Source organism: Choloepus didactylus, chromosome X (genome assembly GCF_015220235.1).
Source record: "Choloepus didactylus isolate mChoDid1 chromosome X, mChoDid1.pri, whole genome shotgun sequence".
Classification (NCBI taxonomy): Eukaryota; Metazoa; Chordata; class Mammalia; order Pilosa; family Megalonychidae; genus Choloepus; species Choloepus didactylus.
In genome coordinates this window covers 187,473,420-187,497,155 of record NC_051334.1, presented here as the reverse complement: position 1 = coordinate 187,497,155, position 23,736 = coordinate 187,473,420, and the positions used below count along the sequence as shown (strand labels likewise).

Genomic DNA, 23,736 nt, shown 5'->3' with positions numbered 1-23,736 from the left:
GTTTCTCTTTGCCAAAAAAAAAAAATAATAATAATATTAAAAAAAAAGAAGTCGCAAAGGCTGCCAACACAGTTTGGGGGCTCCTTTCTAGCCTGAGTGTTGAGTCATTTGGTCTTGAAGGGGGGGAGTGTGGGGTAAAGAGGAGAGCACCTCTGCACCTCATAGACTTTATTCTTTTCCAACCTCAATTCTACAGATGGTTCTGCAGGATCATGGAGAGATGAAAGTGCAAGGTAGGTGGGCATGTGTGTACATCACATTGGGCCAGTGGTAATGGAATCAGAAAGAGGGAGACAAAGAGTGGCTGTCTTAGGAGGGCCCACTGGAGACCCTCGAAACCCCAAAAGATGCCTGCGGCCCCACCTGGCCCTTTAAGTTCCATCAGATAGAGGCCTGAAGACCTTGGAGTAGGCTCTCCATTTGGCAGTAACCCATGCCTGCCAGTCCTCGGCAGGGACGGTCTGCCACCTCTGCCAGGCCAGCGCCCCAAGCCCGATCAGCAGGATGGTGGTGCATATGCGCAGGCATGTCTTGATGAGGGGCAAGGGGCAGGAGCACACAGTGGACACGAGGACCAAGAGGATGGTGGTCAGTGTGAGAAGCAGGCTCATGAACTTGAACAGGAACTCCTGAGGGCGGTGTCTGAGTTCCTGCATCATCTCCAGTTGGGACACTTGCTGTAGAGTCTCCAGCTTGCCTATCCGGCTCTTGAAGGTCTCCATGACCTCCTGCAGGGGACAAAACACACACGCTCACCCAGAGGCGGGGCAGAATTGTGGCCATTTAACTGAGCTCCTGATGGGGGCCCAACAAATATTACTGAGTTGATTATTCTAAGAAGGAAGTTAAGAAATTTGAGCACCTACAGAGAAAAGCAAGAAACCTGCTGCTAAGGGCCCCGTCTTGGGAGAGAACACTTCTCATGCTGTTGTCCAGGACCAGAGAAGGTTCCATCTGACTCGACTGCCCTCAAGTCCAGTTGTTCCTGTGACTGAGATCCTGGTTGTGAGACAACTAAACAAGGACAGGAGTTGGATGTGAGGGAGCAGAGCCGAGTGAGGCTGGCTCATCGACAGGGGAGGGAAGCTCTTTACCAGGTGCCAGGTGACCAGTGGTCTAAGTGGTGATTTTCAGACGGTGGTCCCTGGACCAGTGGCGCCAGCATCCCCTGGGGACTTGTCAGGCCCACCCAGATCCACCAAGTCAGAGACTCTGGGATGGGGTCCCACGGCTCTTCTAACAGGTGGTTCTGGTGCCCCACCACCACCACCAAAGTGCGCAAATCAGGGCGCCAAAGCTACCAAGCAAACGAGGCCAGATGGTGGGAAGAGCATAGAGTGGGAAGTAAGACGTGAGCATAGAGATCAGACCCTGCCAGCTCTAAGACAAATGCATGTGTTGCCGTTGAACCCTCCGGAAGGGAAGAGCTCCAGGCCCCATCTTCCTCTCCTTTGTTTGGGGCCTGAGACCCGATTCTCTTCTAAGCAATATGCCCTACGTTCTTCTCTCGACCTGGGTCCCGGCAGGCTCCCCTTGAGGTTCTCACCCATATCTCCTTGGCTCTCTCATAGGACAGGTAGGCCATCTTCTCCTCGGTGCAGGCCAGATTCTGTTTGAGGTGGTAAATCTCATCCAGGTGTCCCTGCAGGTGGTCACTCACCTGTTCTTCTATCAACTTTTGTCTTGGGAGCAAAAGAGAAAGTAACACTCCCTCAGTACCGTGCCCAGTGCTCGTGCTAACAGTGAGTTGTCCTGCATCTACAATGCCTGCCTACCTGCTCTCTTCCCAAGCTCTAGCCAAACCTACCTGCTCCTCCAGGGCTTCCTGGGAACACCCTAAACACATCACACACACGCACACCCACACTCACACGCACACCCTTATATTCATACGCATTTTATCTACATTTACTTTTCAAACAGCTTTACAAAACAACTATAGACTAGAAGTTCTAGAAATTCAAAGCGAAACTATATGTGTAGGCTATGAGATACCACAAATATCCCCAGTACTGTGTTTGCCACACAGTAGTAGAGCAATAAAAATCTGTTGGGTATAGGGATTGAGCAATCACAAAAGACCACATATTGTATGATCCCATTTATCTGAAATGTCCAGACTAGGAAAATCCATAGAGACAGAAAGCAGATGAGTGATTTCTAGGGTTGGGGGGCAAGGGGAGTGGAGAGTGACTGCTAATGGGTTTGGGGTTTCCTTTTAAGGTGATGAGAATGTTCTGGAATTAGAGCATGGTGGTTGCACAATGCTGTGAATACTCAAAACTACTGACTTGTATACTTTAAAGGGGTGAATTTATGGTATGTGACTTATAGCTCAATAAAGCTGTTATTTAAAAAAAACAAACAACCCCCAAAGAGGGGATTATGATAATGGTTGCATAACTCAGTAAATTTACTTAAAATCATTGAAATGTACACTTAAACTGTACATTTTATGGTATGTAAATGACACCTCACTAGAGCTGTTTAAAAAAAACACAAGCAAAACATCACTACACGTTGTCTATGGCTACATACATAAGAAGTAAAAGTATAAATACATGCATGGAAGCGACAAATACCAAATTGAGGATAATGAAGGGAGGAAGGGGGTTTGGACAGGGTAGCAAGGGAGCTTCAATGGACTCTTTTAACATTTTATTTTATTTCTTAAAAATAGATTTGATGCAAATATAGCAAATGGTACGATATGAGAATGCTGGGGGTGGATATACAGGTGTTGAGTAGGTTATTCTCTCTGCTTTCCCTGGTTTTGAGATGTTGCATAGTTAAAAACCCTTACGTAAGTTCCTCATTTGGGCGCCGTGCAAGACAGAGGCCAGGCGGTCAGCCAGGGGGTTGGAGCATCATCATGCAGCGAAGAGCCACGGAAGGTTTGACCCAAGCTGGCAGCAGCGACACTGGGGAAAAGGAGAGGCGCTGGGGAGCGATGGAGAAGATAGAAAGCCGGCCCCGGGCCTTCAGAGATAGGGAGAAGGTGGCGGGGGCAGTGGCCATGCTTCTGGCTTGGCCAAGCACAAGCAGTGATGCTCTTTGCAGAGACAGGGAATGTGAGAGAAGGAGCAGGCTTGAGAGGAAAGACAAGTTCGATTTGGTCGTGCTCTGCAGATTTCACAGACACACGCCAGGTGGCTAAGAAGCTGAATGCCCAGTGACTGAAAGCCAATACCTCAGAATCCAATTCGGAATACTCCATCTGCCTCTGCCCCGGCTCCCTGTTGAGAAAGGGGGTCGGCTGACAAGTCCACCTGGGCTTCTGCTCCCAGAGAGGAAGACGACACGGTGTCCATCCCAATTGTATCCTCATTACTAGCTTTTCAATTACATGAAGGACCTAGCCACAAGAATATTCAAGATATTTGCTATGTTCAAGTCTATATGCAGGAATATATTCTTCAGGAATACAAACTGATAATCTTGGTGTTCTAGTTTGCTAATGCTGCAGAATGCAAAACACCAGAGATGGATAGGCTTTTATAAAACGGGGGTTTATTTCACTACACAGTTACAGTCTTAAGGCCACAAAACGTCCAAGGTAACACATCAGCAATCGGGTACCTTCACTGGAGGATGGCCAATGGCGTCCGGAAAACCTCTGTTAGCTGGGAAGGCACGTGGCTGGCGTCTGCTCCAAAGTTCTGGTTTCAAAATGGCTTTCTCCCAGGACGTTCCTCTCTAGCAAGCTTGCTCTTCTTCAAAACGTCACTCACAGCTGCACTCCCTTTCCTCTCCTTGAGCCAGCTCATTTATATGGCTACACTGATCAAGGCCCACCCCGAATGGGTGGGGCCACGCCTCCACAGAAATATCCCATCAGTTATCCTCCACAGTTGGGTGGGGCGCATCTCCATGCAAACAACCTAATTCAAACGTTCCAACTTAATCCCCACTATTATGTCTGCCCCACAAGATTGCATCAAAGAATATGGCTTTTTCTGGGGGACATAATACATTCAAACCGGCACACTTGGTTAATATATTCATACAAATGAATGCATTAAAATATTCTTGAATCAATTATTGAATAAGAAGATATTAATAAACAACATTGTCATGAGAATATTCTCTCAGTCTCCCCTACCCTCTGCCCCCAGCCTCTGTGACCTCTGGTGACAGCCTCCTGGGCTGCCACGTGGCTGACTCTCTTCCCTTCTTCTTCCCTGGTCCAGGACCCCTCTGTCCAGCTTTCTGCAGTCACAAGGCAAATGGAACACTCTGGAACATGCTCTTATGAAGATAAAATGGCAACCGGTCAACCAAAATGCCACCCAAAACTTCCAAAGCTGTTAGAACCACTCTTTCCAAGACAAATTGTTCTAACTTAGGCCATTTGTCAGAAGAAGATATTCTCAGCTGATGGGTTTTCTGACAGCTGTCTTGCAGCAAACTGGGCTAGAACAAATGGGTCTGCAACTTGGAGGAAAGGCACAAGGTAGAGACCGGGCTGTAGGCATGGATGACGGGTTAAAGCAGCGGGAAGGGATGAGCTCATCCTTGGCAACATATAAACGGAGGGACCCGGGAGGGGGGCAGAGGAGAAAGGAAGCAACAGCCAGTCGTGGGAAAATCACCAGAAGAGCGGGGCTGCCTGGGAGCCAAAGTTAGGAGGTGTGTGAAGAAGGGAGAAGGGTGAGCTGCAAGCAAATATCACAGGACAATGAAACAAGGAGGTGACTCCCCATCCAGGGGACAGGGCAGCGGCCAGACCGCTGGGGGCTGAGGGGCGAGTGAATGGGAGGTGAGGAAAGCAGGAGGTGGCAGTTGATAGCAACAACACTTCAGAAGTTTCTCTGGGAAGTAGGGTTCGGTATTTCTTGCTGAAAGGAAGAATCTAAGCGAGTCCGGGATTGAAGCTACATGAAAGAGAGGCTTGACTCACAGAGTCCCCAGGAAGCTGACAGAGATGGAACGCAGAGCCCAGGAGAGGCTTCACCTAGGTATGGAGGCTGGAAGGCACTACTGAGGCTGGAGGGAAGAATGGAAGATTTGGGGGTTGTGGTGATGGGGGGTGGTAGGAAACTCTTGGCCTCTGTTGCCCCCATGAAGCCAGAAGAAAGACTGTGGAGGATGTTGGTAAAAGAGTGGTTGAACTTAAGGACCACGGGCTTTACCACAGGAAACGGGGACAGTGAGAGGTGTGGCCAAGCGGTGTGGGGGACTGGTTTGGGGGTCAAGTTGCCCTGGGTTTAAGTCGCCCCTCTGTGCCTCAGAGAGGTTGATGAGGAGGAGGAGGATGATGAGAGTAGTAATAATAATAATCCCTACCCATTAGCTTTGTTTACATATTAAATGAGATAGTACATGCAAAGTGCTTGGCACCGTATCTGGCATAGAAAAATGTTTATTGAATGATTGTTGTTGTTAAATAACAGGGTCATAGTTCTGAATGTCTTAGTAAAGGATGAGGGGCAGATAAAGTAGGAATGGGAGATCCAAGAAGGACAAATGGGAGTTGTGGCCAGAGAATAGGAGAGTGGCATTTCAGATGCCCAAGATTAGGACGGTGTGAGGAGGGGCTGACAGGTCCGTGGGGTGATCATGAAGCAGGTGACTGAAAGGGAGTGGAGGTGAAGGGCCCGGCCCCGAGAGCCCAGGCTGGTAGAAGGCTCCTTCACCTGAAGACACCTCCCCCTTCAAGATCAGCTGACTCCAGACTATATCTCTCAGCCAGACCAGGCTGTCCCACTTATCCCATAAAGAAGTTCCCCATCACCTGGTGGCAGCAGAGACGCGGCAGCAGTACTATAGCCACCAGTGGCCACCCAGGACCCTGTGTCCCCTGGTTCCTCCTACTGAGCATCTGAGATGACCCAACAGCTGGGGGTTGTCTACTGTGACATTTTTTTTAGAAACAAACCATTTTTTTTAGAAACAAACATGGATGTATTCTTTATTCTGAATATTGGGAAAGCCTTTAAAATTATAACTCAAAATCTCATTGCAATAAAACATTAATAAATATAATTACATGGAAATTTAAAAAGAATTTCTATGGCCTTTATATGGCAAAATACTCGGACAAATGACAAATTGGGAGAAAATATTTTTTCCTTGTAAGAGTGATACAGGACTCTTAACAATTGAAAATAAGTTTAAAAATCCGATACAAAAATGGTTAAAATCATGAAAAGTTAAAGAAAAAATACACAGATGAATATTGAAAGATGCTCGATTTCATTTACAACATGATAAATGCAAATTAAAACTATGCCCCTTTTCACCAGCCTGACAAAATTTCAAAACTTTGACAGCACACTGTATTGATGACGCTTTCCCAGAAACTTGTGCGCATTGCTGGTGGGGGAAGCTAGCACTATTAATAAATCTACATATAAGTTTACCCCCTTGATTCCCAAATTCCAATATTAGGAATTTACCCTAAATATAATACACCTCCACAATCATGAAATGACATGTGTGCCAGGTCATTCAATGTGGGCTTCTTTATAATTGTGCTTCCCTTTTGAGGGTTGGTAGAACCCCATGGACCAAAACCCCCAAACCTCTAGTGTCAGTCGGAATCAGAATCAATGGCACAACCTGGTGACCGGTGAAGGGGGGTAAGGAAAACAGAGAGACAGAATGACTCCCAGATTCTTGGCATGGGCAACTGGTGTCATTTTCTGAGCAGATAAAGACTGGAAGGCAGGCAGGGTTGGTAAGGAAGATGATAAGTACAGCTTGACTCTGGGGCATGTTGAGTTCGAGATGCCTGTGGACCATCCGAGTGAAAACACTGAGCAGTTGGGTGGACAGAGACTCGGGGCACATTGGGAATTGACAGCATCTAGATGGTAACTGATGGTGTGGCTGATTCCCCAGTGAGAACAAAGAAAGTGAGCCACACACACACGAGGAGGAGAAGCTAGCAAAGGGGATGGAGAAAGAGCGACAGAAAGAGAGGAGTAAAACCAGGGGACTGGGATGTCACAGAAGCTAACAAAGATGAGTGCTTTAAGAAAACAGTTGTCAGCTGTGTTGAAAGCACCTGAGCGCTGAAAGGAGAAAATTACTGAAAAGCATCCAGTTTACCTCTAACATGGAGGACTTCCATGATCCAGGCCAGAACAGAGGGGAAAAAGAAGTCGTTGGAGGTGGAGGTAGGGACCAGGGATGGTTTTCTTGTTTTCTTTCTCGGTTTTGATAAGATGGAAGATGTTAAGAATTTCAGCAGAGAACTAGGAACTATAAAAAGAATCAAATGGAGATTCTGGAACTGAAAAATGCATTAACTGAAATTAAACAGTCAGTGGATGGGTTTGAGAGCAGATTAGACCCATCCAAACAAAATATTAGCAACCTGGAAGAAAATATTCAGAACAAAGCATAGAAAGTCAAAAGGATGGAACACACAGAAAAGAACATAACAGACAGAAAATAGAGACAAAAGATGTAATGTACCTGTAATCGGGATCTAAGACAGAGAGAAATGTAAAAGGAGCCAAAGGGGGGGAAAAAAAAGACTGAGGCCGCTCAGAGGAGCAGTGGTGAGACTGACAGCGAGGCCTTTTCCACAGAAACCATGGCAATCAGAAGACAAATATCAGAATGATATTTTCAACATGCTGATTATCTCAAAGAAAATAAGTGCCAACCTAGAATTCTATGCCCAACAGAAATGTCCTTCAGAAGCGAGAGGGATGTGTGACAAGCATGAGGCAAGAAGGAAACGCTGACTGGCGATTTCATGATAGTAAGGAATTGTGTCATCATAAAAATTGAGGTGTAGTATTTTGGTTTTGTTAAAAAAAAAAAAGATTCATTCAGAGAGGTGTTGAGCAGTCTCCACAGCAGGATGCCTGGCTTCAAACTTCGCCTTCTCACCCCTGCCAGGCGGTGGAGGTGAAGGGCCAGGAGGGCCTGAGCCAGGCTGGGTTGACCCTCAGACCTGGCTGAACTTTCAAGACTCTTCCAGTGGGCCAGGAGTTGGGCCAGGCACTGAGGTATAGAGGATTCCCCTGTGCCCCTGCCGTCTGAGTTCTGCAAAGGGATGGCATTCTGTGGGCCTCAGGTTGGAGTGGGGCTGGTGCCCGAAGGCTGCCTGGAGACCCCTCGGTCCGAGGGCAGGGCAGGGGTTGGGACTGAGAGTGACTCCGAGGGGACCTCCCCTGAGCCCTGCACTGCCCACCCTGGTGCTCTGAAGCTGGACAAGGAGAAGCTGGAGCAAACCCCCCAAAGAGTCCCAGGACCTCAAAGCTCTGCAGAAAGAACTTGAGCAATCTGCCAAGCTCCCGAAGCAGAAGACGATAACCCTGGGGTACACCCAGGCCAATGTGGGGCTCCCCCTGGGGGTTCTCTTTGGGAAGGCGTTCAGCCCGACGACCATTAGCCATTTTGAGGCTCTGCACCTGAGTTTCAAGAACATGTGTAAGCTGTGGCCCCTGCTGCAGAAGTGGGTAGAGGAAGCTGACAGCAATGAAAACCTTCAGGAGATGTGCAAAATGGAGATCACCCCCCACCCCTGCAGCAGGTCCTAAAGAGAAAGCAGATGAGCATGCAGAACCGAAGGAGAGGCCACCTGGAGAATGTGTCCTGCAGGCCCCGAAGCGCATGTGGCTGCAGATCAGCCACGTCGCCCAGCAGCTCAGGCTGGAGAAAGACGTGGTCTGAGTGTGGTTCTGTAACTGACATCAGAAGAGCAAGCGATCCAGCAGTGACCATTTACAACTAGAGGAATTTGAGGGTGCTAGGTCTCCCTTGGGGAACCAATGTCCTTTCCTCTGGCACCAGGGCCCCATTTTGGTACCCCAGGCTATGGGGGCCCTCGCCTCACTACTCCATCCTCCTCTGTCCCTTTCCTTGAGGGTGAAGGTTTCCCCTCTGTCCAGGTTGCCAGTCTGGGCTCTCCCATACATTCGAACTGGAGTGCCTGACCTTCCCAGAAGTGGGGTGGGGGGCAGAGGAAAAGGGAGAAGCTGGGGAAAGGGGACCCTGGGAGTTGTAACCAGGGCTTTTGGGATTAACGTCTAAATTCACTAAGGAAGGAATTGGGAATGTAAGGGAGGGGAGGCAGGGAGATTTGGGGAAAACCAGGTGGAAGGAAGATGAAGTTCAATAATGCTCTCGATTTTAATCCCACATCATTCATCACTTTGTTCTTAAAAAAAAAAAAAGACGCATCCATCCACTCCCTAGTTTATACCCCAAAGAATTAAAAACAGGGATTTGAATAGATACTTGCCCACCAACGTTCACAGCAGCATTATACACAATTGCGGAAGCAACCCAAGTGTCTACCATCAGATGAATGTAGTATATACCCACAATGGAATATTATTCAGCTGTAAAAAGGATTGCAGTCCTGATGCATGCGACAACATGGATGAAGCTTCAGGACATTATGCTGAGTGAAATAAGCCAGGCACAAAAGGGCAGATATTGTATGATCTCATTTAGATGAAATATCTAGAAGAAGCAAATTCATAGAGACAGAAAGTAGATGAGAGGTTACCAAGGGCCAGGAGGGAGGGGGAGGGGGAGTTATGGCTTAAAAAGTACCAAGTTTCTGTTTTGGGTGATATAAAATTTTGTTTGGGTAATGGATGGTGGTGATGGTGACACAACATTGGAAATGCCATCAATGCCACTGAACTGTATACTTAAAAACGGTGAAAGTGGCAAATGTTACGTCATATATTTGTTACCACAATATTTTTTAAGATTCATATTTCAGGCACACGTGGAAATATTTAAATAGAAAACTACATCCCAAAGTACCAGGATATAAATTCTTCTCTAGTGCCCATGGGACGTTTTCCAGGATAGATCATATGCTGGGACACAAAACAAGTCTTAATAAATTCAAAAAGACTGAAATTATTCAAAGCACATATTCTGATCATAATGGAATGAAACTAGAAATCAACAACCACCAAAGAACCAGATCTTTCACAAATAAATGGAAGTCAAACAACACACTCCTAAACAATCTGGGTCAAAGAAGAAATTGCAAGAGAAATTGGTAAATATCTAGAGACAAATGAAAATGAGAACACAACATATCAAAACCTGTGGGATGCAGGGAAGAGAGTGCTGAGAGGGAAATTTATAGCTCTAAATGCATAGATCAAAAAGCAAGAAAGACCCAAAACTAAAGACCTAACTGAACAACTGAAGAGGCTATAGAATGATTAGCAAGCTAATCCTAAAGCAAGTAGACAAAAAGAAATAACAAAGATTAAAGCAGAAATAAATGAGCTGGAGAACAAAAAAAACAATAGAGAGAATAAAATCAAAAGTTGGTTCTTTGAGAAGATCAACAAGATTAACAGATCTTTAGCTAGACTGACAAAATCAAAAAGAGAGAAGACCCAAAAAAAAAACAGAATCAGAAATGAGAAGGGGATAATTCCTACAGATACTGAAGAAATTTTAAAAAATCATAAGAGGATACTGTGCCAGTTTGAACGTATTATGTCCCCCAAAACACCATGAACTTTGATGCAGTCTTGCGTGGGCAGGAAACATTGGTGTTGATTGGGTTGCAGACTTTTGATTGGATGTTTCCGTGGAGATGTGATCACTCAACTGTGGGCGAGATCTTTCACTGCATAATTTCCATGGAGGTGTGGTCCCTCCCATTCAGTGTGGGCCTTGATTAGTTTACTAGAGCATTACATAAGCTCAGACAGAAGGAGTGAGCTAGCTACAGCCAAGAGGGACACTCTGAAGAATGCCCAGGAGCGGAGAGAAGCTGCAGATGAGAGACAGTTTGAAGACAGCTGTTGAAAGCAGACTCTTGCTCCAGAGAAGCTAAGAGAGGACAAAGACCCCAAGAGCAACTAAGAGTGACATTTTTGAGGAGCTGAAGCCTAGAGAGGAACATCCTGGGAGAAAGCCATTTTGAAACTAGAACTTGGAGCAGACGCCAGCCACGTGCCTTCCCAGCTAACAGAGGTTTTCCAGATGCCATTGCCATCCTCCAGTGAAGGTACTCAATTGTTGATGTGTTACCTTGGACACTTATGGCCTTAAGACTGTAACTGTGTAACCAAATAAACCCCCTTTATAAAAGCCAGTCCATTTCTGGTGTTTTGCATTCAGACAGCATTAGCAAACTAGAACAGATACTATGAGCAACTGTATGCTAACAAGCTAGACAATTTAGAGGAAATAGACAATTTCCTGGAAACCCATGAACAACCTAGACTGATCAAGAAGAAATAGAAAACCTCAAAACAAAGCAATCACAAGCAAAGAGATCCAATCAGTCATCGAAAAATCCACCTAAAATAAAAGCCCAGGGCCAGATGGCTTCACAGGGGAATTTTACCAAACTTTCCAGAAAGAATTGACACCACTCTTGCATAAACAATTTCAAAAAATTGAAGAAAAAAGAACACCTCCTAACTCATTTTATGAAGCTAATATCACTCTGATACCAAAACCAGATACAGACACTACATAAAAGGAAAACTATAGGCCAATCTCCCCAATGAATATAAATGCAAAAATCCTGAACAAAATACTTGCAAATCAAATCCAAAGGCACATTAAAAGAATATACACCAGCCTTTCTGGAGGACAGTGGAGTGGTTCCACACAAAGCCAGGTATATGGGTGCCATAAGGTTCTACAACCTCATTAGGGGGCATTTATTTGGAGGATCTGAGAGCAGGGACTTGAAGGGACATTTGCACACTGGTGTTTATGGAGACAGTATGCATGATTTGCAATGGGTGGAGGTGGCCTAAGGGTTCATCCACTGAGGAACAGAATGGTGAACTGTGGTATGTGCTTACAATGGACTAATGAGCAACTGCAAGAAGGAGTGAAGCTGTGAGACACGTAACGAGGTGAATGGATCCTGTAGACAGCATTTTGAGTGAAGTACGCCAGAAACAAAGGCAAACACTACAAGGCCTCACCGATATGGACTAAATACAATGTGTAAACTCAGAATTGAACCTTGGAGCACAGCTTATCAGGGGAACGCTTATTCTAATGGTCCCTAGATTGAAAGCTCTTACAGCAGTCACATCTATTCCTGAATTGCAATAGCTATCTCCAGATTCTGAGATGTTGATCCCTTTGTGTATAACCTGATCGATTCCTGGAACTTTGGGTAGCTGTGTGATACCTGAAACTCAGAGCTAGAATTCAGCAGATATGAATGTCAATGTTAGCATATATAGCAAACTGTTAAAAAAAAAACTTGAAAAACAGTCCAGACTTCAACTAGAGATATGAATGAAGCAGACATGGTCAGGACTAGGGCAAATCAGGCCAAGCGGTAAAGGACGATACTGACTGTGTTTTAAAACTTCAAATTCCATGTGAGACCAAGCGAAGAGATGTTTAGTTGGTGCAAGACCTATATTTCCTAAACAATTTAACTTGTACAGTTTGTTCAAATACCATAATTACATGAAACTTTGAATAGGAAGTGAGATTTGGTAGGTTTGCATAGCTTAGTTTGAAATAGTGAAACATCCCAAAGTAATTTGGGCAGAGAATAAAAATATATATGCAGGGCCCCCCTGAGGAGCTGGGGGAAATGTAGAGGTGTTGGGCTTCCTCACCTGGATTGTTGCTGATGTTCTCACAAACATTGAGGACTGGCGGTTTGACGTGCCAAGCCCTCTATCACGGGACTTGCCCTTATGAAGCTTGTTACTGCAAAGGAGAGGCTAAACCTGCTTATAAATGCGCCTGAGTCTCCTCCTGAGGGCCTCTTTGTTGCCCAGATGTGGCCCTCTCTCTCTAGCTAAGCCAACTCAGCAGGTGAACTCAATGCCCTTCCCCCTACATGGGACCTGACTCCCAGGGGTGTAAATCTCCCTGGCAATGCAGGATATGACTTGCAGGGATGAATCTGGACCCGGCATTGTGGAATTGACAACATCTTCTTGACCAAAAGGGCAATGCAAAATGAAACGAAATAAAGTTTCAGTGGCTGGGAGATTCCAAATGCAGTCAAGAGGTCACTCTGGAGGGCATTCTTATGCACTATATAGGCATCCCTTTGGAGGTTTTAATGCACTGGAATAGCTAGAAGCAAATACCTGAAGCTGTCAAACTGCAACCCAGTAGCCTTAACTCTTGAAGGCGATTGTATAGCAATGTAGCTTACAAGGGGTGACGGTGTGATTTTGAAAGCCTTGTGGATTGTACTCCCTTTATCCAGTGTATGGATGTATGAGTAGAAAAATGCGGACAAAAACTAAATGAAAAATATGGTGGAATGGGGGGATGATTTGGGTGTTCTTTTTTATTTTTATTTTTTATTCTTATTCAGATTCTTTCTGGTATAAGGAAAACGTTCAAAAAATAGATTGGGGTGATGAATGCACAACTATATGATGGTACTGTGAACAACTGATTGTACACTTTGGATGACTGTATGGTATGCGAATATATCTCAATAAAATTTAATTAAAAATATATATATACATACACAATGACCAAGTGGGGTTCATCCCAGGCATGCAATGATGATTCAACGTAAGAAAATCAATTAATGTAATTCAACACATCAACAAATCAAAAGGGAAAAATCAGATGATCATCTCAATACACCTGTTCTAGTTTGCTAATGCTGCCAGGATGCAAAACACCAGAGATGGATTGGCTTTTATAAAAGGGGGTTTCTTTGGTACACAGTTACAGTCTTAAGGCCATAAAGTGTCCAAGGTAATGCATCAACAATCGGGTACCTTCACTGGAGGATGGCCAATGGTTTCGGAAAACCTGTTAGCTGGAAAGGCACGTGGCTGGCGTCTGCTCCAAAGTTCTGGTTTCAAAATGGCTTTCTCCAAGGATGTTCCTCTCTAGGCTGCAGTTCCTCAAAAATGTCACTCTTAGTTGCACTTGGGGTATTTTGTCCTCTCTTAGCTTCTCCGGAGCAACAGTCTGCTTTCAAAGGCCGTCTTCACACTGTCGCTCATCTGCAGCTCCTGTGCTTTCTTCAAGGTGTCCCTCTTGGCTGTAGCAAGCTTGCTCCTTCTGTCTGATCTTATATAGTGCTCCAGAAATTTAATTCAGACCCACCCAGAATGGGCGGGCCAACACCTCCATGGAAATTATCCAATCAGAGTCATCACCCATAGTTGGGTGGGGCACATCTCCATGGAAACACTCAAAGAATTACAATCTAATTAACACTGATAGGTCTGCCCATACAAGATTACATCAAAGATAATGGCGTTTGGGGGACATAATACATTAAAACTGGCACACCACTGAATTGGTCACTTCAAAATGGTTCATTTTATGCTATATGAATTGCCCCTCAATTTTGTAGAAAATGCCTTTGTAAAAGAAAATGGGTTGAACTGTGAGAAGCATATCAGGACTTTGAGATTAAAATCTTGGATGCTGAAGCCCCGGAGAAGCTGTGAAAATCACCATGAGCTGAACGCATACAGCATGTGTGTTTTCCTATGTATGCGAACAGCTAGCGTAAAGGGTTTCCAAAAGATTTTAATGGAATATTAAGTTGAAAAAGCGTGACAAACTCCTGTGTGCCCCTTTCTTAGCGTACGAAGTCCAACGGCCAGCATGTGTTGGAGTGTCCTGGGCCCTGCCCTCACCAGCCACATGCCTGTGGGTGCCTATCAGAGGGTCTGTTTCCCCATCTCCTAAGTGGGCATCTGAACCCAGCAGGTGGAAGAACGCTTGGGGCTCCTTGTTTTCGTTCTCAATTGGTAAAATCATCTTCAGCCCTTTCTCCATTTCTCCCAGTAAATCTGAGCTCAGCAGAACTGCCTTTTTTGCTTATAATATATCAGTCAGGGTAGGCAAATGATTGTACCAAATAATCCGGACAATCGCAGTGGCACAACCCAACAGAAGTTTATTTCACACTCGTGTCACAGTCCAGTGGTGGAAGCTGATTGAGAAGCACAACTTTTAGAATTCACATGAGGAGTCTGCGAGAGAGAAAGGGGCAGCCCTGCTCCCCACGGTTACCGCCCTGCACCTCCCACCAGTGGAAAGGTCTGATTCAATAAGGTGTAGGGTGCGTACCCAAGCCAGCCAGTCTCGTCCTGCGCAACTGAGCCACAGACGGGGATGCCCGTTAACTCCTACCAAGTTCTGCTCTTGCTTAATATAAATCTGACCTTGGAAATTGGAAGTGGGGTCTTTGCAGATGGAATCAAGTTGAGATGAGGCCCTACTGGCTTAGGGTGGGCCCTACAGCCAAGGACTGGTGTCTTTATAAGAGAAAGGAGAGGAGAATCTGGATACAGAGGCACACACACAGAGAAAAAGGCTGTGTGGAGACAGAAGCCGAGATTGCAGAGATGAAGCCACAAACCAAGGAATGAGGATTGCCGGGAGCCCCCCCAAAAGCTGGAAGAGACGAGGAAGGTGTTACAGGTTGAACTGTGCCCCCCAGAAAGATGCATTGAAGTCCTGACCCCTGGTACCTGCAAATGGGACCCTGTTTGCCAACAGGATCACTGCAAATGGAATGAGTTCAGTCAAATGAGGTCATACTAAAGTCAGGTGGGCCTTGGATCCAACTTGACTGTTGTCCTGAGAAGAAGGGGAGAAGACACACAAAGACAGACCGCCATACAGAAAGAGGCCAGCCACGTGACAATGAAGGCAGAGATGGAGTTGGGCCACAGGCTAAGGAATGCCAGGGATTGCTGGCTGCCACCAGAAGTGAGGAGTGTGGCAGGGGACAGATTCTTCCCTAGAGCTGTCAGAGTGAGTGTGGACCTGCCCACGCCTCAGTTTTGACTCTGGCCCATGAAAACAGGAGAGAATAAATTTCTCTCGTTTTAAGCCATGCAGTTGGCGGTCATTTGTTATAGCCCCAGGAAACTCATACAGGTTGCTGCCGTCCCGTGGAAATAACCTCCGAAAGAAACCTGTAATTCTGGTAAGTTCTTACTCACAACTTGCTGCCCTGGTAACAATCTTTAACTGCCCCGCCTGGCTTCCTTAAGCTATGTGTATGCTGGGAAGATTGCCCTGTGGAAACAGGAGAGGCTACTTCCCACTCAAGTAGGTACTAAAGGGACTGCAGGTTTCTTTTCCTAGAAATGCTGGGTGCGGGACACTGATTACGCGCTTTAACTTGGCGGGCCTGGGCTGGGGGACCGGATCCACCCCTGGGGAGGGTAGTGGGTACGGGTGAGTGCGCCCTCTACAGCCCCCCGGGCCTGGGAAAGTGAGGCCGGAGGCAGGCCCCATTTCCTCACCCAAAATATACCAATGTTAGGGGAGGCTTGCCGGAGGGAACCACCTTTTCCCCACCCCCTTATCTTGCCCGGACACTCCCCGTTGCCAGCGCAACTCCCATCACCACCGGTGCGCATACATTGTTGCCGGACACCGTTACGGGAGCAACTCTCGCCCCTTTTCAATCAACCTCCGCGCCCTCTCAGAACCAATCCAAGCCTTTAACCCCTACAGCTACCCCGCCCTCTAACCGCCCGATATAAGCTTGTACTCTCCCCTAATAAACTCTCTTCTCTTGGTTTCTTCACCCTAAAAGAACCGTGTCCCGCCTGTTCCTTTCTCGCCGCCCTCCATACTTGCACGCCTCCCGCCGGGGACCTGGCCAAGTCCCCCGCCTCGCCCTCGCCTCCGGGAAAGAGCCCCCGCCGCCGGTACCCTCGGAGCAATCCTGAGAGCCTAGGATTTAGCAACCGGCCGCCACCCTCCCCCAAACGAGTCAACTGCGACCGCACTGGGTGTCTTGTCTCATGCAAATGAATCTCTCCTGTCTGTGCAAGGTTGTTTTAAGGACTGGAAGGACTGGAAGGACTGCCGTTTCTGGCGTGGGAAAGAAAGGAATCCTCTTTTCGGACATCTCCCACTTTGCCTTTATTTCTCTAGTGGTGGGCCCTAGTCTCATCATAAACAAAAATAAAATTGGTCCACTGCACAAGGGAGAGAAAGAGTTCACCAGAAGACAGCCAGTTTTTGAACAAATACCCAATACTTGGTCTGCTGCCCGAGCTCAGCCATGAGTGCTGGTAGAAAGAGCCAGAACCAGCAGCAGCCAAGCAATTTTGTGCCCGAAGTCAAAGAAACAAAGTAGAAGACTAGAAAAGTACCTCCTTAACTAATGAAGGGAGTCTGCTAGAACCTGACTGCCACCACCTCCACTACCACCTCGGCCACAACAAAGGTAGAGGTGCCAATCGTGTGCCCTGCTGCTGCGACTGCCTGGCCAACCAAGCAGCCCCTGGCTGGACCCAGCAGCCCCTCCCCGGCCCCGCCTGCCAGCAGACAACAGGAAAAATGGAGGAGGAGAGCCACCCAACCTCCTCGCAGTGCGGACCTGACTGGGGCAGGACAAACAGACCTGCCCATCCCCGCCTGCCTCACCCTCTGGCTCATCCAGCTCATGTCCCAGGCTCCCTTTCACCCTCCCAGTGACTGTCCTTTGAGTTGGCCTCTTCCAATCCCCAGAGCCAAGGGGACAGAGGGGCTCGGCTCACCTGCATTTCTCCTCCTCAAGGGACTCCAGCCACAGCTGTAGGTCACTCAGATACTTCTCTTTTAGGCTCTGGTAGGAGACCCGAAGGCTGAGGTGGAACCCTTTGACTTCTTTCAGCTCCTTCTTCATCTTCTGCAACAGCAGGTTGTGTTGCTGGACCACCCGCTTCGCCTCTGACTTCCTTCCCTGCAGCACACCAGGGAAGCTCTCCGGGGTGACGTATCTGACAGCATTGGGCAGACTGGCAGACCGGCTGTCTTCCTCACCCGGCTTGGGGGGTTTCGGAAGCGGGTCCTTCTCTCTGGGCAGCTTGCAGTCGTCCAGGCTGCCACCCGACCTCGGCGCACAATCCTTTGGCCGGCTGCCTTCCTCCAGCTCCTGGAGCTGCTGGTGACACTGGCGGAGCCGCTTCTCTATCTGGGCGATGGTGGCGGAGGTGCGCTGGTTCACTCTCTCAAAGGCCTGCCGGATTTGCGGGGCCTGGTGCCGGTCGGCTTTGGACACCAGCTTGAGGTAGCCCACAATGTTCTCATCCCGACTGGACTTCTCCATCCTCAGCTGCTCTGACAGGTAGAGGATGCGGTGCTTGATGCTGTCGTGTAAGTTCCAAGAGAGCTCTCCATCTGAGAGGCTGGGGCCATCCTCACTGGACGCCAGGGATTTGCATGATGGGACGTTGGAGGGGAGAGTTGCGCTTTGGCTCTTCGTGTAGTCCGCCTGTGTTGGGAAGCAAGTGATCATAAAACAGGACAGGTCATGGCTTCGCTCTCTAAAAAGACTTACACATTTGTGCATATACTTACTTGGTGGTTTGAATCTATTATGTACCCCCAGAAAAGCCATATTTTAATTCAATCTTGAAGGTGTAGACTTATTGTGGGTGGGACCTTTGGATTAGAATGTTTCCAGGGAGATGTGATCCCGCCCATTCAAGTTGGGTCTTAATTAGTTTACTAGAGTCCTTAAGAGAGCTCAGGGAGCTGACACACACCCAGACGTTTGGAGATGCTAAGTTAAGAGATGAAGCCCAGAGTTTGCCCCGAAGAAGCTAAGAGAGGACCCACAGATGCTTTAAAGAGAAAGCCACTGGAATCAGAAGCTGAAAGCAATGCAACCCAGGAGCAAAGGACCAGCAGACGCCAGCCATGTGCCTTCCCAGCTGACGGGTGTTCTGGACACCACCGGCCTTTTCCTCAGAGAAGGTATCTACCTCTTGATACCTTAATTTGGACATTTTCATAGCCTTAGAACTGTAAATTTGGGAACTAATAAACCCCCATTGTAAAAGCCAATCCATTTCTGGTATATTGCATTTTCAGCAGCTTTAGCAAACTGTAACACTTACATATGCAAGGTTCATGCATTCAAGATGGGCCCAAGGAAGACTGGGGAAGGACAGTCTGTCCCCCATGCCCCTTTCCCCTCCTTTTCTGCACCCTACTCCCTGCTCTATAGGGCATACCTTATTCCAGTCCTCACCCCAGATGGTTAGAATTCCCTATCCCAATCTCCCCCACCTGCTCTTGTACCGCTCCTTCCTATTTTCTCTTCAAAGATTTTCTATGTGTTTCATTTAATAAAGAGCTGTTGTGGAGTATGGAATAAACTCATTCACACTACCCGACATGGCTTGCTGTGTTGCTACTCCCGGGGAGACAGGAGAGGTAGGCAGGGATACTTGCAGTCAAACAGGTTCATTCATTCATTCAACAAATATTTATACAGTGCCTGCCATGCGGTACAGAATACAGACACATTCCTTGCTGCTGACCGTCCGGGGTGGAAAATTCTATTTTAACATAAAAGAATGACTCTCTCGTGGTGATGAGGTAACAGAAAGAGCACTGCCTTGAAGATAGAACCCAGTTCAAATCCTGGCTCTGTGGCTGTGTGACATTGGGCAAGTTCATAAACCTCTCTGATCTCTGTTTGTCATCTCCAAAATAAGGAAGGCAACACTGGAGCTGGAGCACAGTGGACCAAGGGCATGGCAGAGGGTGATGAGGTATGTGGGGCCAGATCAGGTACAGCCTTTCCCCTGATTCTACTTTGAAACTGTAAGCACCTTCAGGAGAGTTTGAGATATGAAAATGCTCTCCCAATGGCCTTATACTGTAAGAAACAGCTTGTTTCTGTGTATTTTATTCATGCAAATTATATCTCAATTAAAAAAACACAATTTGATACCACTACACACCCATCAGATTGGCCAAAATCAGAAAGACCAACAATAATAAGTGTTGACAAGGACATGGAACAATGAGAACTCTCAATCACTGCTGGCAGTGCAACCACTTTGGAAAAGCATTTAGTAGTATCTTAAAGTCAAAGATCTGCTTAGTGTCTGGCCTAGCAACTGCAGCCCTAGGTATATCCCCCAAAGAAAAATGTGACCATGTGCCCCAGGAGACAGGCACACTAGTGTTCCTAACAGCCAACAACCAGGAACAACCCACCTGCCCATCAACAGAAGAATATGAAAGTAAACTGAAGGATAGTCATAGAACATAGTACAGCCAGCAATGAAAATGAACTACAGTCTTGAAAAACATGACTGAATTTCCCAAGCAGAATACTGAACAAAAGAAGTCAAGCCCAGAAGACTCCATGTTATGTGGTTCTGTTTGTATACAGTTCAAGAGCAGGCAAAACAAATGATACTCTTCGGGGGTAGGGGGCATTCATGGGTAGGAAATCTGTAAGGAAATGCATGGATATTATACCATAAAGGTCAGAGCAGAGGTTCCCAGTAGGGTGGAAGGAGGGACTGGGATTGGGGAGGGGTACACAGAGGCAGGGGGTGACTGACCTGAGTAGTGGTTAAATGTGCATTCACTTTATAATGCTTTATTAGCTGTATGTTGGCACTGTATGCAACTTTACAAACATATGTCAGATTTCACAATTTTAAAAAGTTTTAAAATATCCAATAGATGGATTTAGCGGTTTGGATATGGCTGGAGAGAGAATCAGTAAACCGTAAAAAAAAAAAAAAAAAAAAAAAAAAAAAAAAGATGACAAAAAACACTAAAGAAGGTATCCAGAATACAGCATGGAGGCACAAAGAAATAGAAAAGTCGAAAATTTTGAAAAATAGAAGACATAGAAGAGAGACTGAGAAGATTTAACAAAAATCGAATTGCAGTATCATCAGATGAAGACAAGAGAGAATGAGGCAGCGGCAATATTTTAAGTGACCCTAAGAATTTTCCAGAACCAGTGAAAGGCACAAACCCACAAATTCAAGGAGCCCAACAAATCCCAAATGGGAAAAACAGAATTAAGTCCACACCTGGACACATCATAGTTAAACTGAAGAATATCAAATATAAAGATCAGATCTTAAAAGCAAACCAAAGGCAGGGGAAAAACTGACTGCCTTTAAAGCCATGACTTTTAACCTGAAAGTTGACTCCTCAACAGCATCAGTGAAATCCAGGAGACAGAGAAATAATATCTTCAATACGCTGAGAGAATAACTGTCAAAGTGGAAAAAAATAGGTCATACACAAAGAATCAGAAATTAGAATGCTCTTCAGTCTTTTTAGCAACACCCTGGAAACTAGAAGACGATTGATGAGGTAGCACCTTCAAATTTCTGAGGGAAAAATGATTTTCCAACCTAGAACTCTAAACCCATATTGTCAACTGGGAGGTTAGACTAAAGACATTTTCTGACATGAAAGGACTCAAATAGTTTGCCTCCTATGCATTCCTTCTCTGGAAGGTGCTAGAGAAAGTGCACCACTTAAACAAGGGAGAAATCTAAAGGAGAGAGAAAGGTGTGCTCCATTAAATGGGGGACCCAAGCCAAAAGAGAGGCAAATGCAACCTCCAGAAAAACAAAAGGTTGGGAGAGAAAGGGGAAGTAATCATAGCAATAGGAATGGGGGGGGGGTAGATGTTGCTTGATGGAGGCAGATGAAAGAAAGCTACATCATCATCTTTTGCTGTGAGAGGTCAATAGATAATTCCTAATATATTTATATACAATACATATATAAAAAATAGCACTACATCAGATTAGAGAATTGGAAGTAAATACCAAAAGAAGCAGCTAAAAGGGTTGGAAGTTGTTGATTCTGGGGCATGGGCAATGAGACAGTTAGAGGCCAGGGATTGCTGGTTTTTACAATAAGCCCTGTCAAACCTTTAAATTATTTGAACCAGGGGTTGGCCAACTACGGTGAGCTGTACAAAAGCACTACATCTTTTTTGCATTTTAAAATGGCTTTTACATTTTTAAAAAACATTTAAAATGGTTTAAGCCTTTTCAAAAATTTTTTTTAATTTTTTAAATGGTTGGAAAAATTCAACTGAAGAATAATATTTTGTGAAACATTAAAATGATACAAAATTCAAATTTTAGCATCCAATTCCCATTTCCCCTTACTAATGGCTCATTAGGGTGTATCAGAACCCACTGAAATAATCATCTTAATAAACAAAGAGGTAATAGATTCTAAAATCCACAGGACCCAAAGAAAATGCCATCATGATGGTCCGGATGTGAGAATCCAGTCCTTGACATTAATTTTGTAAAAATTATGATCCAGAGCATGGATATATGAAAACTTTTAGCTAATTTCATACTTTTAAAGATTGCTGAATTTTTCCTACAAAAAAGGGGACACAAGAAGTATTTCTGTTCTCAACATAAACCTTATATTTTACGAAATATTGAGACATTGCTTTACCCTAAATAGAAACCAAGAAAAGTTGTCTTCTCTCATAGCTTCCATATTAGATAGACATAATGGTGGACTTACATGGTATAATAAGTCAGAGAGGAAAGAAAAAGAAAACTTGGGGAGAAAAATGAAACTTCTTGTTTGCAGATGGCATGTAGTAACCACTATTAAATGTGCAAAAGGAAAAAAAATTGGCATCCATTAATAAAAGTTCATTGGAACACAGTCACGCTCATTCATTTATGCATTGTCTACGGCAGAGTTGAGTATTTGTGAGAGATCGTGAGGCTTAAAATATTTAGTATGTGAGGCCCTTTACGGAAAAAGTTTGCTGATTCACGTTTTAAACTATGTTCATGTATACAATTGAAAAACATAAAAACTAAACAATTCTTAAAAAGGGAAGTGAGAAATGGGAAGTAAAAATTTGCCAAAGACTTTTTTTAGTGGGGATTTTATGGGTACAATATAAAACTAGGAATTGAGAGGAAAATATTTAACTATGTTGATGAAAAAATTAAAGGTAAGCCGTAGAAGAATGGAAATCAGGTATGTAGCATCCAAAGAACCAAGGGAAAAAAAAAAAAAAGGACCTTAATCCCCCAAAAAAGAAAGTAAAAGAGGGACAGAAAGAAAAAAGATATCAGGGTAAATAGAAAACATAAAATAGTATGCCAATACTGTGAGTCATTGATTGTATACTTTGGATGGTTTGTATGGTACATGAATATATCTCAATAAAATTGCACTAAAGAAAAGAATAAAATAAACAAAGCAATGCAAAAAAATAGTATGCCAATAAGATGCAATATTAATGACTACATACTGCATTCTTGATGAGAAGACCCATTATAGCAAAACAATCAGCCGTCCACATATTAACCTACAAACTCATGAGGTTTGTTCTAGTTTGCTAATGCTGCAGAATGCAAAACACCAGAGATGGATAGGCTTTTATAAAACGGGGGTTTATTTCCCTACACAGTTACAGTCTTAAGGCCACAAAGTGTCCAAGGTAACACCTCAGCAATCGGGTACCTTCACCGGAGGATGGCCAATAGCGTCCGGAAAACCTCTGCTAGCTAGGAAGGCAGCTGGCGTCTGCTCCAAAGTTCTGGCCTCAAAACGGCTTTCTCCCAGGACGCTCCTCTCTAGCAAGCTTGTTCCTCTTCAAAACATCACTCCCAGCTGCACTCCGTTTCCTCCCCCCAAGTCAGCTCATTTATATAGCTCCACCGATCAAGGCCCACCCAGAATGGGCGGGGCCACACCTCCATGGGAACAGCTCATCAGAATCATCTCCCACAGCTGGGTGGGGCACATTCCAAGCAAATCCAACCAGCACAAAAACTTCTGCCCCACAAAACTACAAAGACAGTGGCATTTGGGGGACACAATACATTCAAACTGGCACAAGGTTCCAACTAAAAACTCAATGGGAATGTCTTATGGCTCTTAAATTAGCTGATTCCAAAATTCATGTGGAAGAGAAAACGCAAAAGAGCTAAGAAAGTTCTGAAAAAGAATAATGGGATGGCATGAAATTTGCCCTACCAAATTTATAAATGTATTCTAAAGCTACGATAATGAAACAGCCTTGTATTAATGTATACATCTAGGTGG

The 23,736-nt window shown here is 45.4% G+C and overlaps 1 protein-coding gene and 1 pseudogene across 1 annotated transcript; one reads left to right on the top strand and one right to left on the bottom strand.

The window, feature by feature from the left end:
• Window positions 1–184: 184 nt before the first annotated feature.
• Window positions 185–19,049, bottom strand: TEX28 (testis expressed 28). Its single transcript, XM_037820942.1, has 5 exons — window positions 19,043–19,049; window positions 18,226–18,239; window positions 17,424–18,139; window positions 1,547–1,682; window positions 185–728 (listed from the first exon to the last, which is right to left on the bottom strand). Exons 1-5 carry the CDS (start codon window positions 19,047–19,049, stop codon window positions 372–374), a joined length of 1,230 nt encoding a protein of 409 aa, XP_037676870.1. The 3' UTR covers window positions 185–371.
• Window positions 7,061–8,894, top strand: LOC119523276 (annotated as a pseudogene).
• Window positions 19,050–23,736: the final 4,687 nt, after the last annotated feature.